Below are 24,662 nucleotides of genomic sequence, written 5' to 3' on the forward strand. Positions count from 1 at the left end.
CCCTCTTTTAGCTTGAACGTTTTCAGCAGAGAGATCTGCAGTCATTGTAATATTCTTCCTCTGGTAGGTTATGGTTTTCTTACATCTGACTGCTTTCAGAATTTTCACCTTTGTATTAACTTTAGTGACATTAATTATGATGTGCCTGGAGGATGTCTTATTTGGGTTGAGTCATGCTGGGGTTCTGAAACTGCCTGATATCTGAAATTCAGAATCTCTTCCACGTCTGGAAAGTTCTCTTTACTAATTTCATGCAGAAGAGCCTCTGTGCCTTGTGAAGCCACTTTGTCGCCTTCAGGGATTCCTGTGAGGCGAATATTAGTTTTCTTTGAATTATCCCGGAGCTATCTGAGAGAATGATCCATTTTTGTTCTCCATTTCTCTTCCTCTTTGAGAGTTTGGGAGTGTTCAGTAGCTTTGTATTCAATGTCAGAAATCCTTTCTTCTGCTTGCTGCACTCTGTTATTGAGGGATTCTACTGTATTTCTCAGATCTTTGAGGGCTGCAAATTCTTATCTCAATGTGTCAAAATCTTTGGTGATTTTGTCTTTGAATTTGTTAATTCTTGAGACAACTTTTGAAATGCTCCTTGAATTTCTAATTCCAACTTTGCCTCTATTCTATTAATCTTATTTGCACTCCATATTCTGAATTCTATTTCTGACATCTCAGCCATCTGTTTATGAATGGGATCTTCAATTGTGTCCACCATATCTTTCCTTGGGGGAGTTGAGCTACTCTGGGTATTCATGTTACCCGATTTTTTCCACTGATTCCACCTCATGATTATTTTACACCATTTGACTAGATGAGCAGATAAAGAGAAGTTGGGTTGGTGGCTCCAGGAGTAGTGATTAACCATCCCTTTGCCCGAAAACTGGGACTGGTGTCTGTACCTTTTCCCCTAGAACTTTGCTAAGTACCCGTACATTATTATGGCCCGAGAAATTGGGGACCTGCTTGGTGTGGTGGGGCTAAGTGGCTCTGTCTTATTTTCCGCTGGTCTGTGTCCTACCCTACTGAATCAGTTACTCTGGTTTGAAGTCTCAGCTGTGGAGAAATACCAGTCACCCCGGCCCCCACAGGCAACATTTGGAAAAGGAAAATCAAACCTTCTCACAATCAACACTATCACCTGGATAGTCCACAGGTGATTGGCCTAGTTCAAGAGGTCCAAATCAATTGTCTCAGTCACCGCCAGTCTCAGGTGGGAGAGTTCTAAAGGTCTCTGGCGGGTAGATAGCAGAGGTCTCTTGGCAGCTCAAGTATGACTTGCTCCGGTGTTCCATGAGGTCAGGAGGACTCACCCAGCAAGTAAATTAGTCTGGGGAGGTTGATGCCACTTTCCCAACCTTGCTTCTTTGTCACACTCAGTCACTGGTAACCCTGCAGGTTTGTGACCCAGTTCCCTCCAATGAGCAGATGCTCCAGGGGTTTGCGCCTGCCTTAGTCACAGGGTGATCTATGTCTCATCAGCTAGGCCACTGCTATTTTCCACTATCTGGCAGGGGGAGGGGAGGCCTGACAACCTCGGGTGCTTAATGGAGGCAGGGGTTGTTCACTCAGTTCCAGTGCCATCTCTGATTGATGTTGCTGACAGAATAGAACAACTTTGCAGAATTTGTTTCTGTCCCAGCTATATTCCCCTGTGGATGAGACACTGTTTGAGTTCACAGAAATTGCCACTCAGTCCTGGTCTGTGCCACTGCCTGGTTTCGGCTGCAGGTTGTATTGGGGCGGCATGGTTAGCTGTCAGGTCTAGCCTCTACCTGCCTGCCTTTGTCTTAGCTATGATTCCCTGAGGGCCGGGTGCATCTTAGGCTCAGTAAAGCTGTCCTCTTGGACAGCCCCGCCCTGGGAGTTGCCCTCTCTGCATGTGCGTATTGTAGTCCCTGTGCTCTGCTCAGGCTGGTACCTCCTCAGGCATACCCTTCATTCACAGGGCCTGCATTTCCATCCCAGATCTGCTCCGTCAGTGGGTCCCACTGGAGACGATGCCCAGCCTCCTCTGGTTGCCCAGAGAGATAGGGGGTGTGACTCTGGAACATCCAAGAGTGTGAGCCCTACTGTTGCTGCTGCAACTGCTGTTCTTTGCCTTGGGGCACCGCCGCTCCTGTATGGTTCCCTCTCAGCTGACCGTCCTCTCCTCACTCCCGTGCTACAGAATGAGCACTGACCAGCAGCAGTCCATGCCCTGTTCACAGCTCCCAAGAAGATACCCAAGAATCTGGACTCCATGGTGGACAGGCTTTCAGACCTTGGGGTGAGAGTGGAGGGGAGTGCTGGGAGTTCAGAATTGCTGGTAGAGAATATATACATTTTTATACAGTTTTATGCCTGACAGGAGAATGTCATGGCACTCTAGCTGGGAAGGAGGTCCGGTTTTTAGAGGGTCTCTCCCATGGTATAAAATGGGAGGACTTTTGAACTCTGCTCGCTTGTTTGTATGGAGTACTGCGAGCCGTTATCATGGGGGAGGGGACTCTTGTCCATTAGGCGATGGATTCTGTACTTTTTTTTGGATCCTTGGGGTCGCAGCTCGCCTCAGCAGGATTGATGTCTGTTCTTCAACCTTCTCTCTTGGCTCAGCTCCAGTCCATCGGCTTACTAGCCAAACTTCTGTCCCCTAACTCTCACCTGGATGGGAGCCTCTGTGGAAAGCTGGCTCTAGTCAGTCATCTTGCCTCTGTCCTCTTTTTTTCAGTTTTTTAATTAGATCATAACTGTGTGTATTACTGCATTTATGGGGTACAATGTGATGATTTTATATACAATTTGGAATGTTTACATCAAACTGGTTAATGTAGCATTCATCTCACTTATTTAATTGTTGTATTTGGACATTTATACCCTACTCTTAGTGTATTTGACATGTACCCTTGCAATATGCACAGTAGGTGAGATCCCACTGATTACCTTCCCTCCTCCCATCCACTCTTTCCACCTCTTTTCCCTCCCTTCACCCTCTTCTCTCTTTCTTTCTGGGATATAATTATGTTTTGTCTTTCGTATGAAAGTGTGGATGATTACATATTGGTTTCATAATAGTATTGAGTACATTGGATATTTTTTTCCATTCCTGAGATACTTTACTAAGAAGAATATGATCCATTTCCATCTATGTAAACATAAAAGAGGTAGTAAAGTCTCCATCTTTTTTATGGCTGCACAATATTCCATGGTATACATATACTACATTTGTTAATCCATTCATGGGTCGGTGGGCACTTGGGCTGTTGCCATGACTTGGCAATTATGAATAGGGCACAATAAACATTCTGGTGCAAATGCCTTGTTGTAAAGTGATTTTTGGTCTTCTGGATATATATCTAGTAGAGCAATTGCAGGATCAAATCGCAGGTCTACTTTTAGTTCCCCAAGTGTTCTTCAACATTCTTTCCAGAAAGTACGTATTAGCTTGCATTCCCAGCAACAGTGTAGAAGTGTTCCCTTCTCTCACATCCATGCCAACATCTGTAGTTTTGGGATTTTGTTATGTGGGCTACTCTTTTTTTTTTTTGTAGAGACAGAGTTTCACTTTATCGCCCTCGGTAGAGTGCCGTGGCGTCACACAGCTCACAGCAACCTCCAACTCCTGGGCTTAGGCGATTCTCCTGCCTCAGCCTCCCAAGTAGCTGGGACTACAGGCGCCCGCCACAACGCCTGGCTATTTTTTTTTATTTTATTTATTTTATTTTTTATTTTTATTTTTATTTTTTTGTAGAGACAGAGTCTCACCCTATGGCCCTTGGTAGAGTGCCGTGGCCTCACACAGCTCACAGCAACCTCCAACTCCCGGGCTTAAGCGATTCTCTTGCCTCATCCTCCTGAGTAGCTGGGACTACAGGCGCCCGCCACAACGCCTGGCTATTTTTTGGTTGCAGTTTGGCCGGGGCCGGGTTTGAACCCGCCACCCTCGGTATATGGGGCCGGTGCCTTACTGACTGAGCCACAGGCGCCGCCCTATGTGGGCTACTCTTAATAGAGTTAGATGGTATCTCAAAGTGGTTTTGATTTGCATTTCTCTGATGATGTGCCTGTCTTCTGCAGAGAATCTTCTGTTCAAGTTTCTTGCCCACAATGAAATGGGATCACTTGTTCTTTTCTCATTAAGAAGTTTGAGTTCTGGGTGGCGCCTGTGGCTCAGTGAGTAGGGTGCCGGCCCCATATGCCGAGGGTGGTGGGTTCAAACCCAGCCCCGGCCAAACTGCAACAACAAAAAAATAGCCGGGCGTTGTGGTGGGCGCCTGTAGTCCCAGCTGCTTGGGAGGCTGAGGCAAGAGAATCGCGTAAGCCCAAGAGTTAGAGGTTGCTGTGAGCCGTGTCTCTACCCAAGGGTGGTACAGTGAGACTCTGTCTCTACAAAAAAACAAAACAAAAAAAAAAGAAGTTTGAGTTTCGTGTGGGTACTGGTTATCAAACTTTTGTCAGAAACATAACCTGCAAATATTTTCTCCCGATCTGAGGGCTGTCTTCTTGTTTTATGTACTGCGTTCTTGGATGTGCAGAAGCTTTTTAGTTTGATTAGGTCCCAGTAATGTATTTCTGGTGTTTCTTCAGTTGCCCAAGGGCTCTTCCTCATAAAATCATCTCCCAGGTCAATTTCTTCAAATGTTTTCCCTGGACTCTCCTCTAGTATCTTTATAGTTTCATATCTTAAGTTTAAATCTTTAATCTGGTGAGAATCAATTTTTGTTAATGGTGAAAGGTGATGGTCCAGTTTCAGTCTTCTATAGGTTGCCAGCCAGTTCACCCAGCACCATTTGTTAAATAGGAGGTCTTAACCCCAATGAATGTTTTTGATAGGCTTATCAAAGATCAAATGACGATAAGTGCTGGGTTCATCTCTTGGTTCTCTATTCTGTTCCATACATCTACCTCTCTATTTGTGTGCCAGTGTCATGCTGTTTTGATGACTATAGACTTACAGTATAGTGTGAAGACTGGTAGCATGATTCCTCCTGATTTGGTTTTATTTCTGAGTAATGTCTTGGTTATTTGAGGTTTATTCTGATTCCATAGAAAATGAAATGCTATTTTTTTCCAGATTTTTAAAGCATGACAGTGGTACTTTAATAAGGATTGCATTAAATATATATATTGCTTTGTGTAATGTGGACATTTTAACAATACTGATTCTTTGCCACGAGCATGGTGTGTTTTTCCATATGTTAACATCTTCAGCTATTTCTTTTCTCAGAGTTTCATAGTTCCCTTTATATAGACCTTTCACATCTTTTTTTTTTTTTTTTTTTTTTTTTTTTGTAGAGACAGAGTCTCATTTTATGGCCCTCGGTAGAGTGCCGTGGCCTCACACAGCTCACAGCAACCTCCAACTCCTGGGCTTAAGCGATTCTCTTGCCTCAGCCTCCCGAGTAGCTGGGACTACAGGCGCCCGCCACAACGCCCGGCTAACCTTTCACATCTTTTGTTAGGTAAATTCCAAAATATTTCATCTTCTTTGGGACTGCTCTAAAAGGAATGGAGTCCTTGGCAGTTTTTTCAGTTTGACTATTTTTTTTTTCTTTTTTTAGAAACAGAGTCTCACTTTATTGTCCTCTGTAGAGTGCAATGGCATCACAGCTCACAGCAATCACCAGCTCTTGGACTTAGGCGATTATCTTGCCTAAGCCTCCTGACTAGCTGGGACTATAGGCGCCTGCCACAACACCTGGCTATTTTTTGTTACAGTTTGGCCGGGGCTGGGTTCGAACCTGCCACCCTTGGTATATGGGGCTGATGCCCTACTCACTGAGCCACAGGTGCTGCCCTCAGCTTGACTATTATTGGTATATATAAAAGCTACTGATTGTGAGTATTGATTTTGTATCCTGAGACACTGCTGTGGGCACATACACTGGGGCTGGTGGGTTTGAACCTAGCTCAGCACCTTACCGAGGGTGACAGCTTGAGATGTTGTCTCAAAATAAATAAATAAATAAGAGTGGGGACTCTGTTTGCCAGACTGCCTGGGTTGTAATCTCAGGTTTTCTGCTTACTACTTTTGTGACTCTGGGCAGATTTCTTCCCCCTCTGTGTCTGAGTTTCTTCAAATTTGTATAATAGGGACAATAACAGATCTTTTTTTTATTTTTATTGTTAAATCATAGCTGTGTAAATTAGTGCAATCAAGGGGTACAATGTGCTGGTTTCATATACAATCTGAAATATTCTCATCAAACTGTTCAACGTAGCCTTCATGGCATTTTCTTAGTTACTGTATGTAGGCATTTGTATTCTGCATTTAGTAAGTTTTGCCTGTACCCATTCTAAGATGCACCGTAGGTGTGGCACCACCCATTACCTTCCCTCCACCATAACCTCCCCCCTCCCTTCCCCTTCTTTGGCCCTTGCCCCATAGTCTTGTGCTATAGTTGGGTTATAGCCTTCATGTGAAAGGTATAATTTAGCTTCATAGTAGAGCTGAGTACATTGGATACTTTTTCTTCCATTCTTGAGATACTTTGCTAAGAATATGTTCCAGCTCCATCCATGTAAACATGAAAGAGGTAAAGTCTCCATCTTTCTTTAAGGCTGCATAATATTCCATGGTATACATGTACCACAGTTTGCTAGTCCATTCGTGGGTCGATGGGCACTTGGGCTTCTTCCATGACTTAGCAATTATGAATTGGGCTGCAATAAACATTCTGGTACAGATGTCTTTGTTATATTGTGATTTTTGGTCTTCTGGGTATAAACCTAGTAAAGGAATTACAGGATTGAATGGCAGGTCTATTTTTAGGTCTCTAAGTTGGCGTGGATGTGGAGAAAAGGGCACACTTCTACACTGCTGGTGGGAATGCACACTAATACTTTCCTTCTGGAAGGATGTTTGGAGAATACTTAGAGACAATAACAGTTCTTACCTCACAGTATTGTTAATGAGTTAATACATATAAAGCTCTAACAACAGTGCCTGGCAGGTAGTAAACCTATATGAAAGATTCATTACTATTATAATTTTAATATATTATTTACTGTGAAATTAATTTTAGCAACCTATGTAACAAAATTGAAAATTATAGTTTTACTGTACTATAAATTTATTATATTGCAGGAGCAATATACTAAGCAACCCATACTTGTAAGCAATATTTAATTTCTAAATTATACCATAGAAAATGGAAAATTCAGATTGGGAGGACTCAGTAGTCTACAGTACACCTATATATGCTAACTTGGCATTTCAAAACTCATTATAACAGCTAGCAAATCAAATCTCCATGATGTACTCCTTTTGCTTCCCCACCAAGAAAACTCATAACAATCTGCTGTGTAATTAGTTAGCCACAGACTCAGGGCTGTGGAGATTTTCCAGATTATTTCCCTAATTGCTAAATGCTGAACCATATTCTACTGAAGGAGTTCTGAAATAGAAAATGTACTGAGTGGAAAAGTCTTATGTATGTCTAACTTACTGTGCAGAATAGTTGTATTCTTACAAAGTTGTTTGTAAATTGAATTTTTTTTTTTTTTGCAGTTTTTGGCCAGGGCTGAGTTTGAACCCGCCATCTCCGGCATATGGGGCCAGTACCCTACTCCGTTGAGCCACAGACGCCGCCCTGTAAATTGAATTTTTATAAATCACATCAGCTCCTTCAATCAGTAAATGTTTATGGTGAGCTTATATAAGATATTCAAAGAAGCATAAGGCATATGCTCCAATGTCTACCCAGAGAAAGAAGCGTAATACCAAACTATTACAGAGAAATTAGGTAGTATTTAACTCTGAAACGGATCCCATAATATTCTGAATTAAAGAAAGAGGCTAGGACAATTTGACATGTATTTTCATGGAGGAGATGGGACTTCAATTCATTTATTTACTCAGCAGTGATTTACTGAGTACTATGTTCACTGAGGATAGGCTAGTGAACACAGCAGATACAGTTCCTACTTTTGTGGACTTTAGAGACTAGTGAGGTGATAGGATTTAAATATATGAAAGAGAGCATTCTAGGTGAAGGGCCTAGTTTAAACTAAGTCATAGAAATGGTAAGAGCATAGATTGTCCCACAATCAGTGAGGGGATTTGCCTGATTGTAGTGGATATTTTATGTTAGGGAGGAGCACTGAAGTGATAGATGTGGGCCATCTATTTTGAGATAGAGTCTTGCTCTGTCACCTGGGCTAGGGGTGTCATGGCCTCAGCCTAGCTCACAGCAACCTCAAACTCTTGGGCTCAAGAAATTCTCCTGCCTCAGCCTCCTGAGTAGCTGGGACTATAGGCACCTGCCACAATACCTGGCTAATTTTTCTATTTTTAGTAGAGATAGGTTGTCACTTTTCTCAGGCTGGCCTTGAACTCACATATATATATATTTTTTTTTTGTAGAGACAGAGTCTCACTTTATGGCCCTCGGTAGAGTGCCGTGGCCTCACACAGCTCACAGCAACCTCCAACTCCTGGGCTTAAGCGATTCTCTTGCCTCAGCCTCCCGAGTAGCTGGGACTACAGGCGCCCGCCACAACGCCTGGCTATTTTTTGGTTGCAGTTTGGCCGGGGCCGGGATTGAACCCGCCACCCTCGGTATATGGGGCCGGCGCCTTACCGACTGAGCCACAGGCGCTGCCCTGAACTCATATTTTTAAGGGATCCTCCAGAGTATTAGGCCTCCCAGAGTGCTAGGATTACAGGCTTGAGCCATTGTGCCTAGCCTGGACCATCTTTTGAATGCTTTGAAGAATTGTTTAAGTCTGTGGTAAAGTCCTTTGGATATACTGTTCTGGAGAGGTTTAGAAGCATGGGCCTTGGAATTATACTACCTCGGTTTGATCTCATTTCCACTCTAATTTATTTCTTAAGTGTAGAATTTTGTAGTAAGTCTTCTCAGTGACACAGCTCTATAAGGAATAAAGTGATATTTACACTGAATGTCTGGGGTCTGTTGTGTGAATTGGATCCACAGAGGAAGAAATCTGCACTGAAATGTCTGAAAGGGGGGAGGCTGTTGCTTGCTCTGGCATATAGCAACCACAGTTTATTTTTTATAAGCATATATACTCTTTTTTTTTTTTTTTTTGTAGAGACAGAGTCTCACTCTATGGCCCTCGGTAGAGTGCCGTGGCCTCACACAGCTCACAGCAACCTCCAACTCCTGGGCTTAAGCGATTCTCTTGCCTCAGCCTCCCGAATAGCTGGGACCACAGGCGCCCGCCACAACGCCCGGCTATTTTTTGGTTGCAGTTTGGCCGGGGCTGGGTTTGAACCCGCCACCCTCGGTATATGGGGCCGGCGCCCTACCAACTGAGCCACAGGCGCCGCCCAGCATATATACTCTTAACAACACTAAGTTCTGCACATACACATTCTAATAATAATACTAATTGGCAGCCAATGGTTTATATGATAAGAGTACAAAGAAGCCATGCAGAGCGACCACAAAAACTTACTCAGCTGTTTGTCTGAGAAAACAGGTGCATCATGTAACTGAAATGCTGACCAACTTATCTTGTTTTCCACTTCCAAGGTCCCTTCCAGGACATTCCACAGACAGCCAGACTCTGTTTGCAGAGTCTGCCTCCCGTTTGACTAGTTTGCTAATCAGCTCAGAGGGTCTTAAAGGAACATTCCTTCATATGGACTCTGAGAAAGCTTTAAACATAAGTTAATGGTACTTGAAGTTACATTGAGGCTACAGGGGTCAGTAACACTAGTAGCACCAAGTAATACTTGAGGGGTTAAGCAGTGTACACATGAAGTACCAGTGAGAAGTCCAAGAAGAGGTCAGGAGAAATAGAAGGAGGTTAGGCAAATAAAGAAAAAGAAATATGAAATACATTCATTCTCTGATGGTTGGTAGAATGCCATTAGAAATGTCTTTAGCAAAACAGAATATAGTTGTCTAGCTTTTGTTTCTAGTTCTGTTTCTATAATAGTGATGTGTTTTCCTTGTCCAAATATGAGGATGAGTAACTTAAATGCAGTTATTTGACTCAGCCATTTGAGAATTACCAGTGATTGTTTTAGATTATGTTCTTCATTTGAAGCATCTGGTCAATTTTAGATTATCTTCTATATTTGAAGCATCTAGCTAGACCAGTTGTACTGCACAGTCCCATTTTTCTGTTGCACTTAAACACAACTTGGTCAGAAGCTTATGTGGTAAGTATTATTTGTTACCTATATTGGTATTCTCTTATTTTGACTGGAGGCATGTGTGGATTGCCAAATGAATGCCCGTTTTGACCTGAATTTTCTCTTGTTACCTTTGGATTTAATGTAAATAGTATATAAATCATGCTCTAAGAAGATATGAGAGTATTATCCAGGCATTTTTTTAAGAAATTTTTTCCTACCAGAGAAGTAGAAATGATCACACAAGACCACCTTTGTCTCCTTCCGATCCTTTGTTATGGTGAACTCTAACCTTGTTACAAGGAGAATCCTTTTTTATTTTTGAAGTCTTGCAATCAGTACAGATTCTGATGATGTAGTCCCTGAGAAGTTGTTGCCGGCTATGCTGTTCTCCCCTTCACACTGGGAATCTCAGCTGGGACATGTGGCAGAAAGGGGTTATGGCAGAGAGAAGACATTACTGGGAACCAGCATTGAGTTCCATGGAGGTAGGGATTCTAGATCTACTAGTATATCCTGATATTCAGGTTTGAGTATCCTACTTTATTTCAACCAGCGCTGTTGTGTTGCACAAATCCAGGGGGAAGCAGTCACAGTTTGTAAAAATTATGACATGGAGTTATGTAATATGGCAGCCCTGAAACCTGCCTAGACCATTTTTTTTTTTTTTTGAGCAATGTCTCACTCTGTTGATCTGGATTGAGTGCCCTGGCATCATCATAGCTCACAGAAACCTCAAACTCTTGGGTTCAAGAGATCCCCTTGCCTTATCCTCCCAAGTAGCTGGGACTATAGGCGCCCACTACAACACCTGGCTAATTTTTCTATTTTTATTTATTTATTTAAATTTTTTTTTAGAGTCTCCCTTTATTGCCCTCAGTAGAGTGCCGTTGCATCACACAGCTCACAGCAACCTCCAACTCCCAGGCTTAGGCAATTCTCTTGCCCGAGTAGCTGGGACTACAGGTGTCTGCCACAATGACCAGCTATTTTTTTTTTTTTTTTTTGGAGAGACAGAGTCTCTCTTTATTGCCCTCAGTAGAGTGCCGTGGCATCACACAGCTCACAGCAACCTCTGACTCCCGGGCTTAAGGCGATTCTCTTTTCCTCAGCCTCGCGAGTAGCTGGGACTACAGGCGCCTGCCACACGCCTGGCTATTTTTTGTTGCAGTTTGGCCAGGGCCGGGTTTGAACCCACCACCCTTGGTATATAGGGCTGACGCTCTACTCACTGAGCCACAGGTGCTGCCCAATTTTTCTATTTTTAGTAGAGACAGGGTCTTGCTTTTGCTCAGGCTGGTCTAGAACTCCTCAGCTCAAGCCATCCACCAGTATTGGCCTCCCAGAGTGCTAAGATTTCAGAGTTGAGCTGTGCCCAGCTTTTTTTTTTTTTTTTTTTTTTTGGTGACAAAGCCTTGTTCTCTAGAGTATAGTGGTATCATTATAGCTCACTGCAACCTCAAACTCCTGTGCTCAAGTGATTCTTTTGCCTCAGCCTCCTGAGTAGCTGGGGCTATAGGCATGTACCACCATGCTTGGCTAAATTATTTTTGTTTTATAGATGGGGTCTTGTTATATTCCCAGGTCCTTTTGTGTTTGGCTTTCTTTCTTGTTTTTTTTTTTTTAAAGACAGAGTCTCACTTTATCACCCTTGGTAGAGTGCCATGGTGTCATAGCTCAAAGCAACCTCCAGCTCTTGAGCTTAGGGGATTCTCTTGCCTCAGCCTCCCGATGTAGCTGGGACTACAGGCGCCTGCCACAACACCCAGCTGTGTTTGGCTTATTTTAATTAGCATAATGTCTTGATGTTTTAGTATGTGTGAGAATTTCATTCCTTTTTATGGCTGAATAATATTCCATTGTTTGTTAATAACTTTTTTTGTTGTTTTTGAGACAAAGTCTCACTCTGTCACCCTGGGTAGAGTGCCATGGTGTCATAGCTCACAGCAACCTCAAACTTTTGGGATTGAATAAGTATATTGCCTCAGCCTCATGAGTAGCTGGGACTATAGGCATGCACCACTGCATCTGGCTAGTTTTGCTATTTTCAGTAGAGATGGGGTCTCGCTCTTGCTCAGACTGGTATCAAACTCCTGAGCTCAAGCAATCTGCCTGCCTTGGCCTTCCAGAGTGCTAGGATTATAGGTATGAGCCACCATGCCCAGCCTATTAATATTTTAACTGGTCTTCCTAACTCTGGTCTTATTCTTTTCAAATTTATTCGTCATGATCTGACTTTAACTTTCTAACCTCCTTGTCTTTCCCACTCACACTGTGCCCCAGCCATGCCAGCATCAATCCTTCAAATGTGCCATACTGTTTGTCAAATCTGCAACTTTATTCTCAAAATTTCTTTCCTTTTTTTTTTTTTATGAGACAGAATCTTATTCTGTTGCCCTGGGTGGAGTGTTGTGGGGTCATATCTTATAGCAACCTCAAACTCTTGGGTTTGAGCAATCCTCTTCTCTTAGCCTCCCAAGTAGCTGGGACTATAGGCTCTTTCCATTCTTATAGAGAATTCCAATCTTCAAGACCCAGTTCACCTAATAATAGTAAATGGATTAAATTATGATGTATTCATATAACAGAAATCTAGTCAGCCTTTTGAAATTATGTCATATATATTAGAAGTCAAAAATACAGACTCTGGACCAGGTGTACAAATTTCAGTTCTATTACTTAGTAGCTGTGTGACCTTGGGAACATTCTTTTGCCCTCTCTGTGTCTCAATTTCATCATCTGTAAACTGGAGACAATAGTAGTATCTATCTAATCCAGTTGCGATGATTCAGTAAGTTAGAAGTATTAGCTATGTTAATATATTAATATTTACTGACATAGGTGAGAGGTGGTGGCTCACTCCTATAATCCTAGCCCTCTGGGAGCCTGAGACCAGTGATTCATCTGAGCTCAGGAGTTCAAGACCAGCCTGAGCAAAAGACCCCCATCTGTACTAAAAATAGAAAAAATTAGTTGGCTGTTGTGGTGGGTTCCTGTCGTCCCAGCTACTCGTGAGGCTGGGGCAAGAGGATTACTTGAGCCCAAGAGTTTGAGGTTGCTGTGAGCTATGACACCATGACACTACCCAGCATGGCAGAGTGAGACTGTTTCAAAAAAAAAAAAATTACTGACATAGGAAATTGTCCATTATGTAGTATTGGAAAGAGTGTGCTATAAAATGGAATAGTATATAGTATATAATTTTTATTAAAATTATTATTATTATTTTATTGAGACAGAGTCTCACTTTGTCACCCTTGGTAGAGTGCTGTGGCATCATAGCTCACAGCAACCTCAAACTCTTGGGCTCAAGCGATTCTCTTGCCTCAGCCTCCCTATATTAAAAATTATATATTTTCTCTATCGCTCTATACCTGGGTTTAAAAAAAGGTGTGTTTTTATGCATGTACCCACATACAGAGGTCACTGTGAAAGTTTTTTTCTTTCAGATTAATATGAGGGTACAAATGATTAGGCTATGTTGCTTGCATTTCTAAGATAAAGTTCAAGTTGTAGTTGAGCCCTTCACCCAGGGGGTATGCTGTATTCCCCCTTAATTCCCCCCTCTTCTTTTTTCCTCATGGGGTGGGAAGATATAAAACTACAAAAGTTTTGAGACAGACTATGTTATGGTCCATTCTTTCATTTCCAAGAAACACAGTGGGCAGCATCCTTTCTGATTTACCCATGCAATTTCAACTTGCTCAGCTTACAGGTGTTGCTGGGGGGGGGGGGGCATCATTTGTTTTGGTCCTTGCAGATCTTATGTTTCTTTATTTTTTGTGTACCTCAATCTTTCGTGTTGACCCATGTATAATAGCCTCCTGGATTTATAAACACACACACATACACCCCTTAACATGTTGGCATTAGTTATATTTAGGTGGTGGACCACTTTTTTTGTTTATTCTTACTTTTATTTTTTTTAGAGACAGAGTCTTGCTCTGTTGCTTGGGCTGAAGTGCAGTGGTGGAATCATAGCTCACTGTAACCTCAAACTCCTGGGCTCAAGTGATCCTCCTGTCTCTGCCTTCTGAGTAACTGTGTCTATAGGCATGTGCCACCATACTTGGTGAATTTTATTTATTTATTTAAGACAGAGTCTAACTGTGTTGCACTCAGGAGAGTGCTGTGTTATCACAGCTCACAGCAACCTCCAACTCTTGGGCTTAAGTGATTCTCTTGCCTCAGCCTCCGAAGTAAGTGGGACTGCAGGCACTTGGTGAATTTTTTATTTATTTATTTTTTTAGGCATGGGGTCTTGCTATGTTGCCCAGGCTGATCTTGAACTCTTAGCCTCAAGTAATCCTCTTACTTTGACCTCCCAAAGTGAAGGGATTACAGATTTTTTTTTTACATTTGATCTCCCCCCCCCCCACTCTGGTTGATGTTTATTTCTTATTTTTATTTTTTATTTCTTTTATTGTTATTTATTTTTTTTTTGAGACAGTCTCACTATGTTGCCCACTGTAGAGTGCTGTGGTGTCACAGCAACCTCAAACTCCTGGGCTTAAGTGATTCTTCTGCCTCAGCCTCCCAAGTAGCTGGGACTACAGGCACCCGGCACAACGCCTAGCTATTTTTTGGCTGTAGTTGTCATTTCTGTTTGGCCGGCCCGTGCTGGGCTTGAATCTGCCACCTCCAGTGTATGTGGCTGGCACCCTAGCCGCTTGAGCTACAGGTGCTGAGCCTTATTCCTTATTTTTAAACAAACAAAAAGATATAATTAAATGTTCTCTTCTGTGAAAGCTTCCTTCCCTACACTCCCTTCATCTTTAGGCTACCAATATATCAGATTCCCAGAGCTCCTTCAAGCCTTTGTTACATTCATTCACCTTTGTATCCCCAGGTTGGCCTCCTGCAGAGACTAACAAATAGTAGGGACTTAGCAATATTAATGAGTTGAAGAAGAGATGGAATTACGTACAAGTACTTTACACATGTTATCTCATATACACTGCTGAATGGTTTCACAAATAAGAGGTATATGTATTTAAACTGGGTATCAGAGAGATCAAACAATTTGCTAAATGTCACACAGGTATTAAGTGGCAGAATTTGGGTTCAAATCCAAGTCTGTCTGATGCCAAATGTATTTTCTTTAATGTGTATTGAATGAATGAATTACCTAATGAATATATATATTGTTTTAGATGAATAATTTATGAAAGACTCCCTTGAAAACAGAGATGTGCTATATGAATGTAAGGATATGGTATTGTTATTTCTTTCCTGCTGTATTCCCATCTACACTCTTAATTGTGACTAGGCAAACCAGCTTTCCTGCTCCCATGCCCAATTTTTTCTATTAAACTGGTATTTTGGTTTTCCATTTGTCTTTTTATGTTGCCCATGCTCCATCCCCTCTTTAGTAGCTCAGCTTATAATTATGGTATAAAGCTTTTCTGATTAATCTAGCCATTTCCATCAAACTCACTGTTGTGTGTGTATTCTGAAGAGATGATTTGAAAGTATTTGGCCAGATATAATTTGTTTCACACCAAAATATGGCATTATTATTATTATTTAGACAGAGTTTCACTATGTCGCTCCAGGTAGAGTGCTCAGGCTTAAGCAATTCTTTTGCCTCAGCCTCCCAAGTATGTGGGACTACAGGTGCCTGCCACAACGCCCAGCTATTTTTTTTTTTGTTGTTGTAGTTGTCATTTTTGTTTAGCAGGCCCAGGCTAGGTTCCCACCTGCCAGCTCTGGTGTATCTAGCTGGTGTCGTAGCCACTGAGGTACAGGCCCCAAGCCTGGCATTATCATCTTTGAACACAGATACTTAAACTTTCCCTAGTTTGATCTGTTTACCTTTTTCTGCGCTGATTTATCCAAATTTTAATTTCCTATATTTATATCCTCACCACTTTCAAAAGGAGGTATTGCCAATGATGAAACATTAGCTAGAGTTAGTTTTTAGCTGGAAGATGTTAGTAAGTTCAGCCTATGTCTCATGTATTTGTGTGTTTGTATACTTGCATGCACAGCCTTCATCAAGAGTAGAAAAAATTAGTCAAGAAGTCTGTTAATAATTTACTTCAAAGATCCAGCAGAATATATTGAAACAAAATTTAGAACTTGATTATAGCTTGACTCTCCGGAGATTTTTCAGAATTAAAAAGATGAACCTCTTTAAAGGAAACTAACTGAAGGGAAATATCAACTCTGTGAAAATTACATGTCAAAAAAGAAGGGAGTAGCTTCCTTTGAGGTAAAGCACACCTTTATTTTTACCAGAACCAGGTTTCTAAAGATTTCAGCCTATTTTTATAGTCTTAGTTTTAACCAGGACAAAGTTCATCTTAGTGCTATCTAACTAAGCCTACTTGTATAGCCTTAGTTTTGTGAGATGACAAGGTTCATCTTAGTGCTTTCTTACTAAGAAGCATAGAACCACAGACCTGAGGAATGGATTCTGGAAAAGAAAATTTTCTTCAAAGCATGATGAATTTACACTTTAAATTCCAAAAATAGTAAATATTGCTGTTGATGGCTGTTTGTCTTGATTTATTTTAAAGAAGAGTGCATTTGAATCATCACATAATTTCTTTTATTCATGGCAATAAAGTAGATTTAAAGAAAAAAGATATAATTATTTCTTTAAAATTTAAGGTCTTAGGACATTTGAGATAGCCATCTTCATGTGGGATTCTGCTTGCTTATGATAACAAATCACTTGAAGCTTGCCAGTTGAGAACTCTAAAAGGTATGAAATGATGAAGTAGTCCTGCTTTAAGTTATTTCTTATTCATCTGCATAAACTATCTGAATAAGAAATTGTCCTTCACGATTTTGAATTGCTATTTCCTTTCTTAAAAACTCTTTTCCTGAAAGCTCTCCCACACGTTTCCAGTATATATATATATTTTTTTGATACAGAGTCTCACTATGTTGCTCTTGGTAGAGTGCTGTGGCATCACAGCTCACAGAAACCTCAAACTCTTGGGCTTAAGTGATTCTATTGCCTCAGCCTCCCAAGTAGCTGGGACTACAGGCGCCTGCCACAATGCCTGGCTATTTTTTTTTTTTTGTTGTTGTTGTTGTAGTTGTCATTGTTTAGCTGGCCAGGGCCGGGTTTGAACCCACTAGCCTGGGTGTATGGCCGGCTCCCTACCCACTGAGCTACGGGTGCCACCCCATTGCATAATTTTTTATCCTTATCTGGTTCTGATAGTGATTCAGCTTTGAGTGGGAAAGAATGTTATCAGATATCATCTTTATTAGCCCGTCTTTAAAACAGAACATTGAAGGACTTGAGGGGTTGGGTGTGGGTTGGGATGTAGATCTGGGCTATATTTATAAAGTGTTTGCTTCCTTAATGCTGAAAATTGTTCTTTGGACCCTGGGATTAAAAAGAAACATATATACTCAACCTAATTAGATATGTTTACCTTTATCTAAGCTGATTTGTCCAAGTTTAATTTCCTACATTGATATCCACACCACTTTCTTTTTGTTATTTTATTATTTTTGAGACATAGATGAGTGTACTAAGTTATCTTGTAATCATAATGCATAAATATTTCACCTGTAAAAATTATGAAAAAATAGATTTTCTCCCAATATGTTAGCTACTTTTTACAAAAAGCAGTATTGGCAAGATAGAGTATATTCTTTACGAAGAAGAGAGTTACTTTTATTCAAGCAGCAAGATGGGTCACCAAGGTATACCATATATATTGAGTAACACAATTCTTTTCATTTCATTTTATTTTTCTTTAAACCTCAGAACATCGAGGAGAAGAGTAATACAATGTTTGCCAACCTGAGTCAAATGCTAGTGTGTATAGCGTTGGTATAAATTTGCCTGTTTCCCTTTTTAGTTTGGCTGATTACTTAGTTCTGAGGAAACGAAGGTTATAAATTTAATCTCTGTGGAAGATATTTGTCCTTTGGAGTCATCAGTTCTATCTCTAACTCTGCTCCACAATTTTCTGAATTTGGTTAGTTAGTTGAGAGGGAGACTAGTCCAGAGTAAAAATAGCTTAGCGAAAAGCTATTATCAGTACCTATGCCCTTGTCCTCCTAATGTTTTTCAAACATACATATACATTTTCACTGTATCACTTATTAGTGGAGGCTGCACTTAGAAATTTATTCCTTTGGACTTATGGAATATGATGCTCTTAAAGTGCCTCTGTGGGCCAGGTGTGGTGGCTCATGCCTATAATCCTAGCACTCTGGGAGGCCAAGGCCGGTGGATTGCTTGAGCTCACAGGTTTGAGACCAGCTTGAGCAAGAAGAGTGAGACCCCCATCTCTAAAAATAGCAGGACGTTGTAGCAGGAACCTGTAGTCTCAGTTACTTGGGAGGCTGAGGCAAGAGAATCCCTTTAGTCTAAGAGTTTGAGGTTGCTGTGAACTATGATATCACAGCATTCTACCGAGGATGACAAAGTGAGAGTCTGTCTCAAAAAAAAAAAAAAAAATGCCTCTGTGGTTTCAACCCAAGGTCCTTTTTTTGCTTTTATCTCCAGACTCTTAGTTTTGAAACTTTATGGTCTCAGAGAACTAAGGAAAGGCTTGTCTCACTGTATGTATTTGCAGAAAGTAAGGCTTTTTTTTTTCATCTCCATAAAGTGATCTTAACAAATGTCTTAAGAGTGACAAATCACAGTTTCAGAATTGAAACTAAACAATGTTTTTGGAGTTAAACAGGCACTTACTTATTGAGTAGAGAAATTTTAGGTGAGCCTCTGAGAATCCCATGAAATTGAGCTTCCAGTGTGGCTCATGGTCTTTTGTATCTCTTATTGTGCATTAAGGAATGTATTTTTCAGAAGTGAATTTCCCTTTAAATTTTTGTCATTCAGAGATCTTAGAGGGGATCTGATATAGGAATCCTCCAAAAGCATTTGTTTTATTTTATATAGGGACAGTGTTCCGCTCTGTTACCCAGCCTGGAATGCAGTAACTGTAGCTTACTGTAATCTTAAACTGCTGGGCTTAAGAGATCCTCTTGCCTTTTCTTCCTGAATGAGTAGTTAGGAGTACAGGGCACATGCTACCACATGTGGTTAATTTTGAATTTTTTTGTAGAGCTTGGGTCTTGCTGTAAACTCCTGGGCTCAGTCCATCTTCCAGACTTGGCCTCCCAAATTGCTGGGATTATAGGCATGAGACATTGTGCCCAGAACCAAAAGCTTTCTTAAAGTGTATTTACTTTTTTCACAATTAAGATACTTTTTTTGTTTGACTAGAACATTGATAAATGGTCAACTTGAAAAAAAATCCAGTAACTATTTGGATCTCTTTTCCAGGATTTATATCTTTTTCTTATAGCAGTTATTACTACTTCATTTTATATATTTGTTTATTATCCATCTCCCTCATGAGAGTGTAAGCTCCATGAGAGAAGGGACTGTGTTTATCCTCTTCACTGCTGTATCACCAGTACTTAAAATAGTATCTGAAACATAGTAGGACTTCATTAAATATTTGCTGAGTAAATGAATGAAGAACATAAAAATCACCTTTGATTTCATCATCCAAGGATTACTCACTGTTAAGATTCTTGTATAGGGTGGTGCCTGTGGCTCAACGGAGTAGGGCGCCGGCCTCATATGCCAGAGGTGGTGGGTTCAAACCCAGCCCTGGCCAAAAACTAAAAAAAAAAAAAAAAAAAAGATTCTTGTATAAATTCTTCCAAAAGTATTTTCTCTTATATATACATTCTTATGTGTGTGTATCAATGTGTATGATAGTTTTATAAAAATGTAACTATCATCTGTTTGGCTTTGTAGCCTTTTCACATAAATCATTGCAGATATCTTTTAATGTCATTTTTAATGGAGATATGACAGTTTATTTGACCAATTCCATATTGATATTTCAGTCATAAAAACAATGTTGTGATAGGTATTTTTAGCATATATCTTAGTACAGTTGTCTTTACTTTCTTCCCCTTGGATATATTCTTAGAAGTGGAGTTTCCAGGTTAAGGATATGTATATTTTGATGCTTTTGATGAATATTTCCAGATTGTCTTTTAGAAACCCTGTAGGGTTGTTTTTGTTTATGCTCTTATCTATTATGTATCAGAGTTCATTCACTCAAAACTATTTTGATATTAATAACTTTGTATAAAATATTTTATAAAGTACAGTAAATATTTTTCAGAGATGCATTGCTTTCTGAAGCAGAATACTAGTACCTGATTTAATTATAACTATTGTATATGAAATACCTGACACATGCTCTGCCTGTTATTACTGCCTGTCCTTGAGTTTAGAGTAGTGTTCTTAACCCATTACCACTGCCTCAATAGGGCAGAGAAGTATTTTCTATAGCTGGGAATGTCAGCAGGAGATATATGTTCCTTGGCATCTTGATTTCCTAATTGGAATTCACTATGTATTTTCCTATAAGAAACAATATTACAGTATTTTTTTTTTATTTTGCAGTTTTGGCTGGGCTGGGCTTGAACCCACCGTCACTGGCATATGGGGCTGGCGCCCCACCCCTTGAGCCACAGGCGCTGCCCTGGTATTTTTAATATATAGTCTAGCTTCATTATTGTCTGAATAAACTTCTTTGTTTGAGGCCAGAAGTTTGAGACCAGCATTTTGAGATCATCCTGAGCAACATAGCGAGACCCTATCTATATAAAAATAAACAAAATAAACTTCTGAAGACTGACCTGTGAACATAGCTGCCATGTATAACATTTTTTTCTGTGAGAAAACATCTTTCACTTGCAAAATTGAGAAACAACTCAGGGAAATCATATTTAAATTGAAGGCATTCATTTAATGATTATTTATTGGGGGCTTATTTTATGTGTGCAGAGAAATGTGCTTGGAACTTAATGGATAGTTCTTTTCTTGATAATGAAGTGTTAAGGTACCGTTAGCCCCATTCATTGTTTTAGTTAGGGAAGGACAACCAGTTGCAATTATAACTCAGAGAGAAAACACTATTGGAGTGTATCTGTTTATGCTAGGTTGGTGAGTAGAAGGAGTTTCTGCAGAACTTTGGTGTCCTGGATTGAAGGAATAGCTGACCAGAAGAGGTAGAAGAGAAAAACGTGGAGGAAATGATAAGGAAGTGGGAGAGTTGGAAAGTTTAATGTGTTTGTTTTAGGTTAAGGGGGGAAAGAGAGTACTGTTTGTATGTCTTCCTAGGATGAATGAAGATGTACGTTCAGTTTGAATGTGTGCCACCAAAGTGCCATGTGCAGGAATATTAGTCTTTGCATATACCTGCAAAGCTGACCTGTCAGTGTTCTGTTTATGCTTTAGGATAGCACCACATTGCTGCTACCATATACCCAAAGAGTCTCTTGAACACACTTCCTTCTTTATTCCAACTCTAATGATACTACTTTTTAGTTTAGGCTGTTATCTTTTGCCTGAACTGTACTTTCCAGACAGCATAAAGTAGTATGCTTTTTGGAATCTCAGAGATATTAGAGTTAGAGTCTACCATTCTTTCTTTTTTTTTAAAGAAGTATTTTTTTACATATATATGTGTTTATTATGTTTCCAGTTTTTGCCTTCACAAAATTAAAGAGGCTTAAAATTTAATAACAATAACAGTGTTTAAGATAAAGACTAGAAAAAAACTCGTAAAGAATGAATAAACATAAATACATTCAGAAAAGAAATCAGAGAATTGCTGCATCAAAATATTAAGCAATAATAAAAATGCAAAGAAAGTAACATTCACATTGTCAAATAAGAGTATGTCTATTATAGAATGCTTTGACTCTGAGATTCAGTATGGAGTCATCAGTTAACTTCTTATTATTTTTTTTAAAGTCTCAAGAAATAGACAACTAATATTTATAAACAAAAGTAAAAGATAATTTCAACAAAAAGATTATGCCAAATCTTACAGACAACAGAAAAAGAAGAAATACTTCAAAATCATTCTACTTGATTTGGATACACCTGGTATTAAAATTGGAGAGAGACTACCATTCTTTAGCTTCTTGGCATTAGGCAAATAAGCTCCCATTACCTCTCTGCACTTGAATTGCACCTTCTCTAGTAGGACAGTTTTAGGTGGTTATTAGGATTAAAGTATTTAAGAATACCTGGTGGGCGGCACCTGTGGCTCAAGGAGTAGGGCGCTGGTCCCATATGCCGGAGGTGGCGGGTTCAAACCCAGCCCCGGCCAAAAAACCACAAAAAAAAAAAAAAAAAAAAAAAAAAAAGAATACCTGGTATATGTAAGGAAAACAATAAATCTCGATTCTTTATATTCTCCTTCTCTCCACCCTATATTTCTACCCACTACCAGAATCATCTTCTGTTTTTTCAATCTGCAACTGAAAAAATAACATTATAAAAGTAGTATATGGGGTTAAATATGACCACCAGATAATACATGTCTAGCTCTTATCCTCAAAAATCCCTAAATCTAATGTGACAGTAAATTTTTTTATTAAATTATAACTGTGTACATTAAGGCATTTATGGGGTACAATGTGCTGATTTTATATACAATTTGGAATGCTTACATCAAACTGGTTACTACAGCCTTCACCTCACTTACTTAATTGTATTAAGACATTTATACTCTACTCTGAATAGATTTGACATGTACCATTGCAATATGCACCATAGGTGAGGTCCTACTGATTACCTTCCCTCCACCTGGCCGCCCCCCTCCCCTCCCCCTTCTTTTCCCTCCTTCATTCTGAGCTATAGTTGTGTTTTATCATTTGTATGGAAGTGTGGGTGATTATATATTGGTTTCATAATAGTACTGAATACGTTGAACACTTTTTCTTCCATTCTTTTTTTTATTATTAAATCATAGCTGTGTACATTAATGCGATCATGGGGCACCATAAACTGGTTTTATAGACCGTTAGACGTATTTTCATCACATTGGTTAACATAGCCTTCCTGGCATTTTCTTAGTTATTGTGTTAAGACATTTATATTCTACATTTACTAAGTTTCACATGTACCTTTGTAAGATGCACCGCAGGTGTAATCCCACCAATCATCCTCCCTCTGCCCGTCCTACCCCCTCCCTCCCCTCCTTCTCCCCCTTCCCCATATTTTTAGGTTATAACTGGGTTATAGCTTTCATGTGAAAGCCATAAATTAGTTTCATAGTAGGGCTGGGTACATTGGATACTTTTTCTTCCATTCTTGAGATACTTTACTAAGAAGAATATGTTTCAGCTCCATCCACGTAAACATAAAAGAGGTAAAGTCTCCATCTTTTTATGGCTGCATAATATTCCATGGTATACATGAAAGGCTTATGTCTGCAAGTACAAAGAAAACAGGAGAGGAATATTGGCAGAGGAGTGATTTTAAGACATTATTGAAAAATAGGAAGCAGATGAAGAGGGGGAACTTTACTGTAGAGGGGTATATTAATTAAAAACGAGGTATTTAATCTCACATTACCCATGAGGGGCTCAGAACTTGAAAGAAAGTGATTTTTTTTTTGAGACAGTCTCACTGTGTTGCCCTTGGCAGAGTGCCGTGGCTTCACAGCAACGTCCAACTCTTGGGCTTAAGCGATTTTCTTGCCTCAGGTTCCCAAGTAGCTGGGACTACATGCGCCCACCACAATGCCCAGCTATTTTTTTTTTTTTTTTGCAATTGTCATTGTTGTTTTAGCTGTCCTAGGTCTGGTTCCCACCTACCAACCTCGGTGTATGTGGCCAGCGCACTACTCACTAAGCTATGGGCGCCACCCTAAGTAAGTGATTTTTCCTGAAAGACAAAAGAGGAGACCCAGGGCTGAAGGTAAGGGAAATATTTTAAAAACTGAACGAAAAGGGGTTGGACTTGTCAGGTCTCTTTGCTTTCCAGCTGCAGTGAAGCTACCCCTCTCCAATCTTGCCCTAGGGGAAGGATACCAGGAGCACGCCCTGCAGTGGTTGTCAACCTTCCTAATACCACCCTTTAATACAGTTAAAAGGGGATGGTGTGGGTAGGGCGCCGGCCCCATATACCCAGGGTGGTGGGTTTGAACCTGGCCCCGGCCAAACTGCAACAAAAAATAGCTGGTTGTTGTGGCGGGCACCTGTAGACCCAGCTACTCGGGAGGCTGAGGCAAGAGAATCGCCTAAGCCCCGGAGTTGGAGGTTGCTGTGAGAGCTGTGACGCCACAGCACTGTATTTCGGGCGAAAAAGTGAGATTCCGTCTCAAAAAAAAAAAAAAAAAAATACAGTTAAAAGGGGTCGACCCACAGATTGAGAACCACTGTAAGTGAATCTGAAAGGTAGTGAGCTCTTGGACAATGGGGAAGAGTAGAGGGCACCAAAGCTCTGGGTTAAGAACAGGGAGATTCAATGGAAGTCTGCATAGAATGGTCAGCCTTTTCCCCACACCTTGTTTCCAAATATAGCAGCAAATATAGCTTGCTCCCGCAGTCAGGAGATCGGAAACTTCTCTTAGAAAATGAATGACTCTGGAGAAAGGCAGTAACATGGCAGGGATACACAATGAAAAAAAAAAAAGCTACCTGCTATTTACTCTATTCTGAAATGCATAGTGGTTAAAATCATGGGCTGTAGAATTAGACTTCCTGAGTTTGAATTCAGGCTTGGCTACTTTACTAGCTTTATTACCTGGGGCAATCTGCTTAAACTGTTTGTGCTTCAAGG

General features: G+C 40.4%; 1 protein-coding gene across 2 annotated transcripts in view; it reads left to right on the plus strand.

The window, feature by feature from the left end:
- The window catches only part of ATP7A (ATPase copper transporting alpha), a 219,408-nt gene that overhangs the window by 17,955 nt on the left and 176,791 nt on the right, over positions 1-24,662 (plus strand). Inside the window, exon 2 of one of the 2 annotated variants that reach the window (XM_053579634.1) lies at positions 7,484-7,621. The exons of the other annotated variant lie outside the window; for it this stretch is intronic. Within the exon in view, the coding sequence (XP_053435609.1) occupies positions 7,613-7,621 (9 nt within the window). The 5' untranslated portion in view covers positions 7,484-7,612. The remainder of the gene's footprint in view (positions 1-7,483; positions 7,622-24,662) is intronic. 2 annotated transcript variants of the gene reach the window in all.

Source organism: Nycticebus coucang, chromosome X (genome assembly GCF_027406575.1).
Source record: "Nycticebus coucang isolate mNycCou1 chromosome X, mNycCou1.pri, whole genome shotgun sequence".
Lineage (NCBI taxonomy): Eukaryota > Metazoa > Chordata > Mammalia > Primates > Lorisidae > Nycticebus > Nycticebus coucang.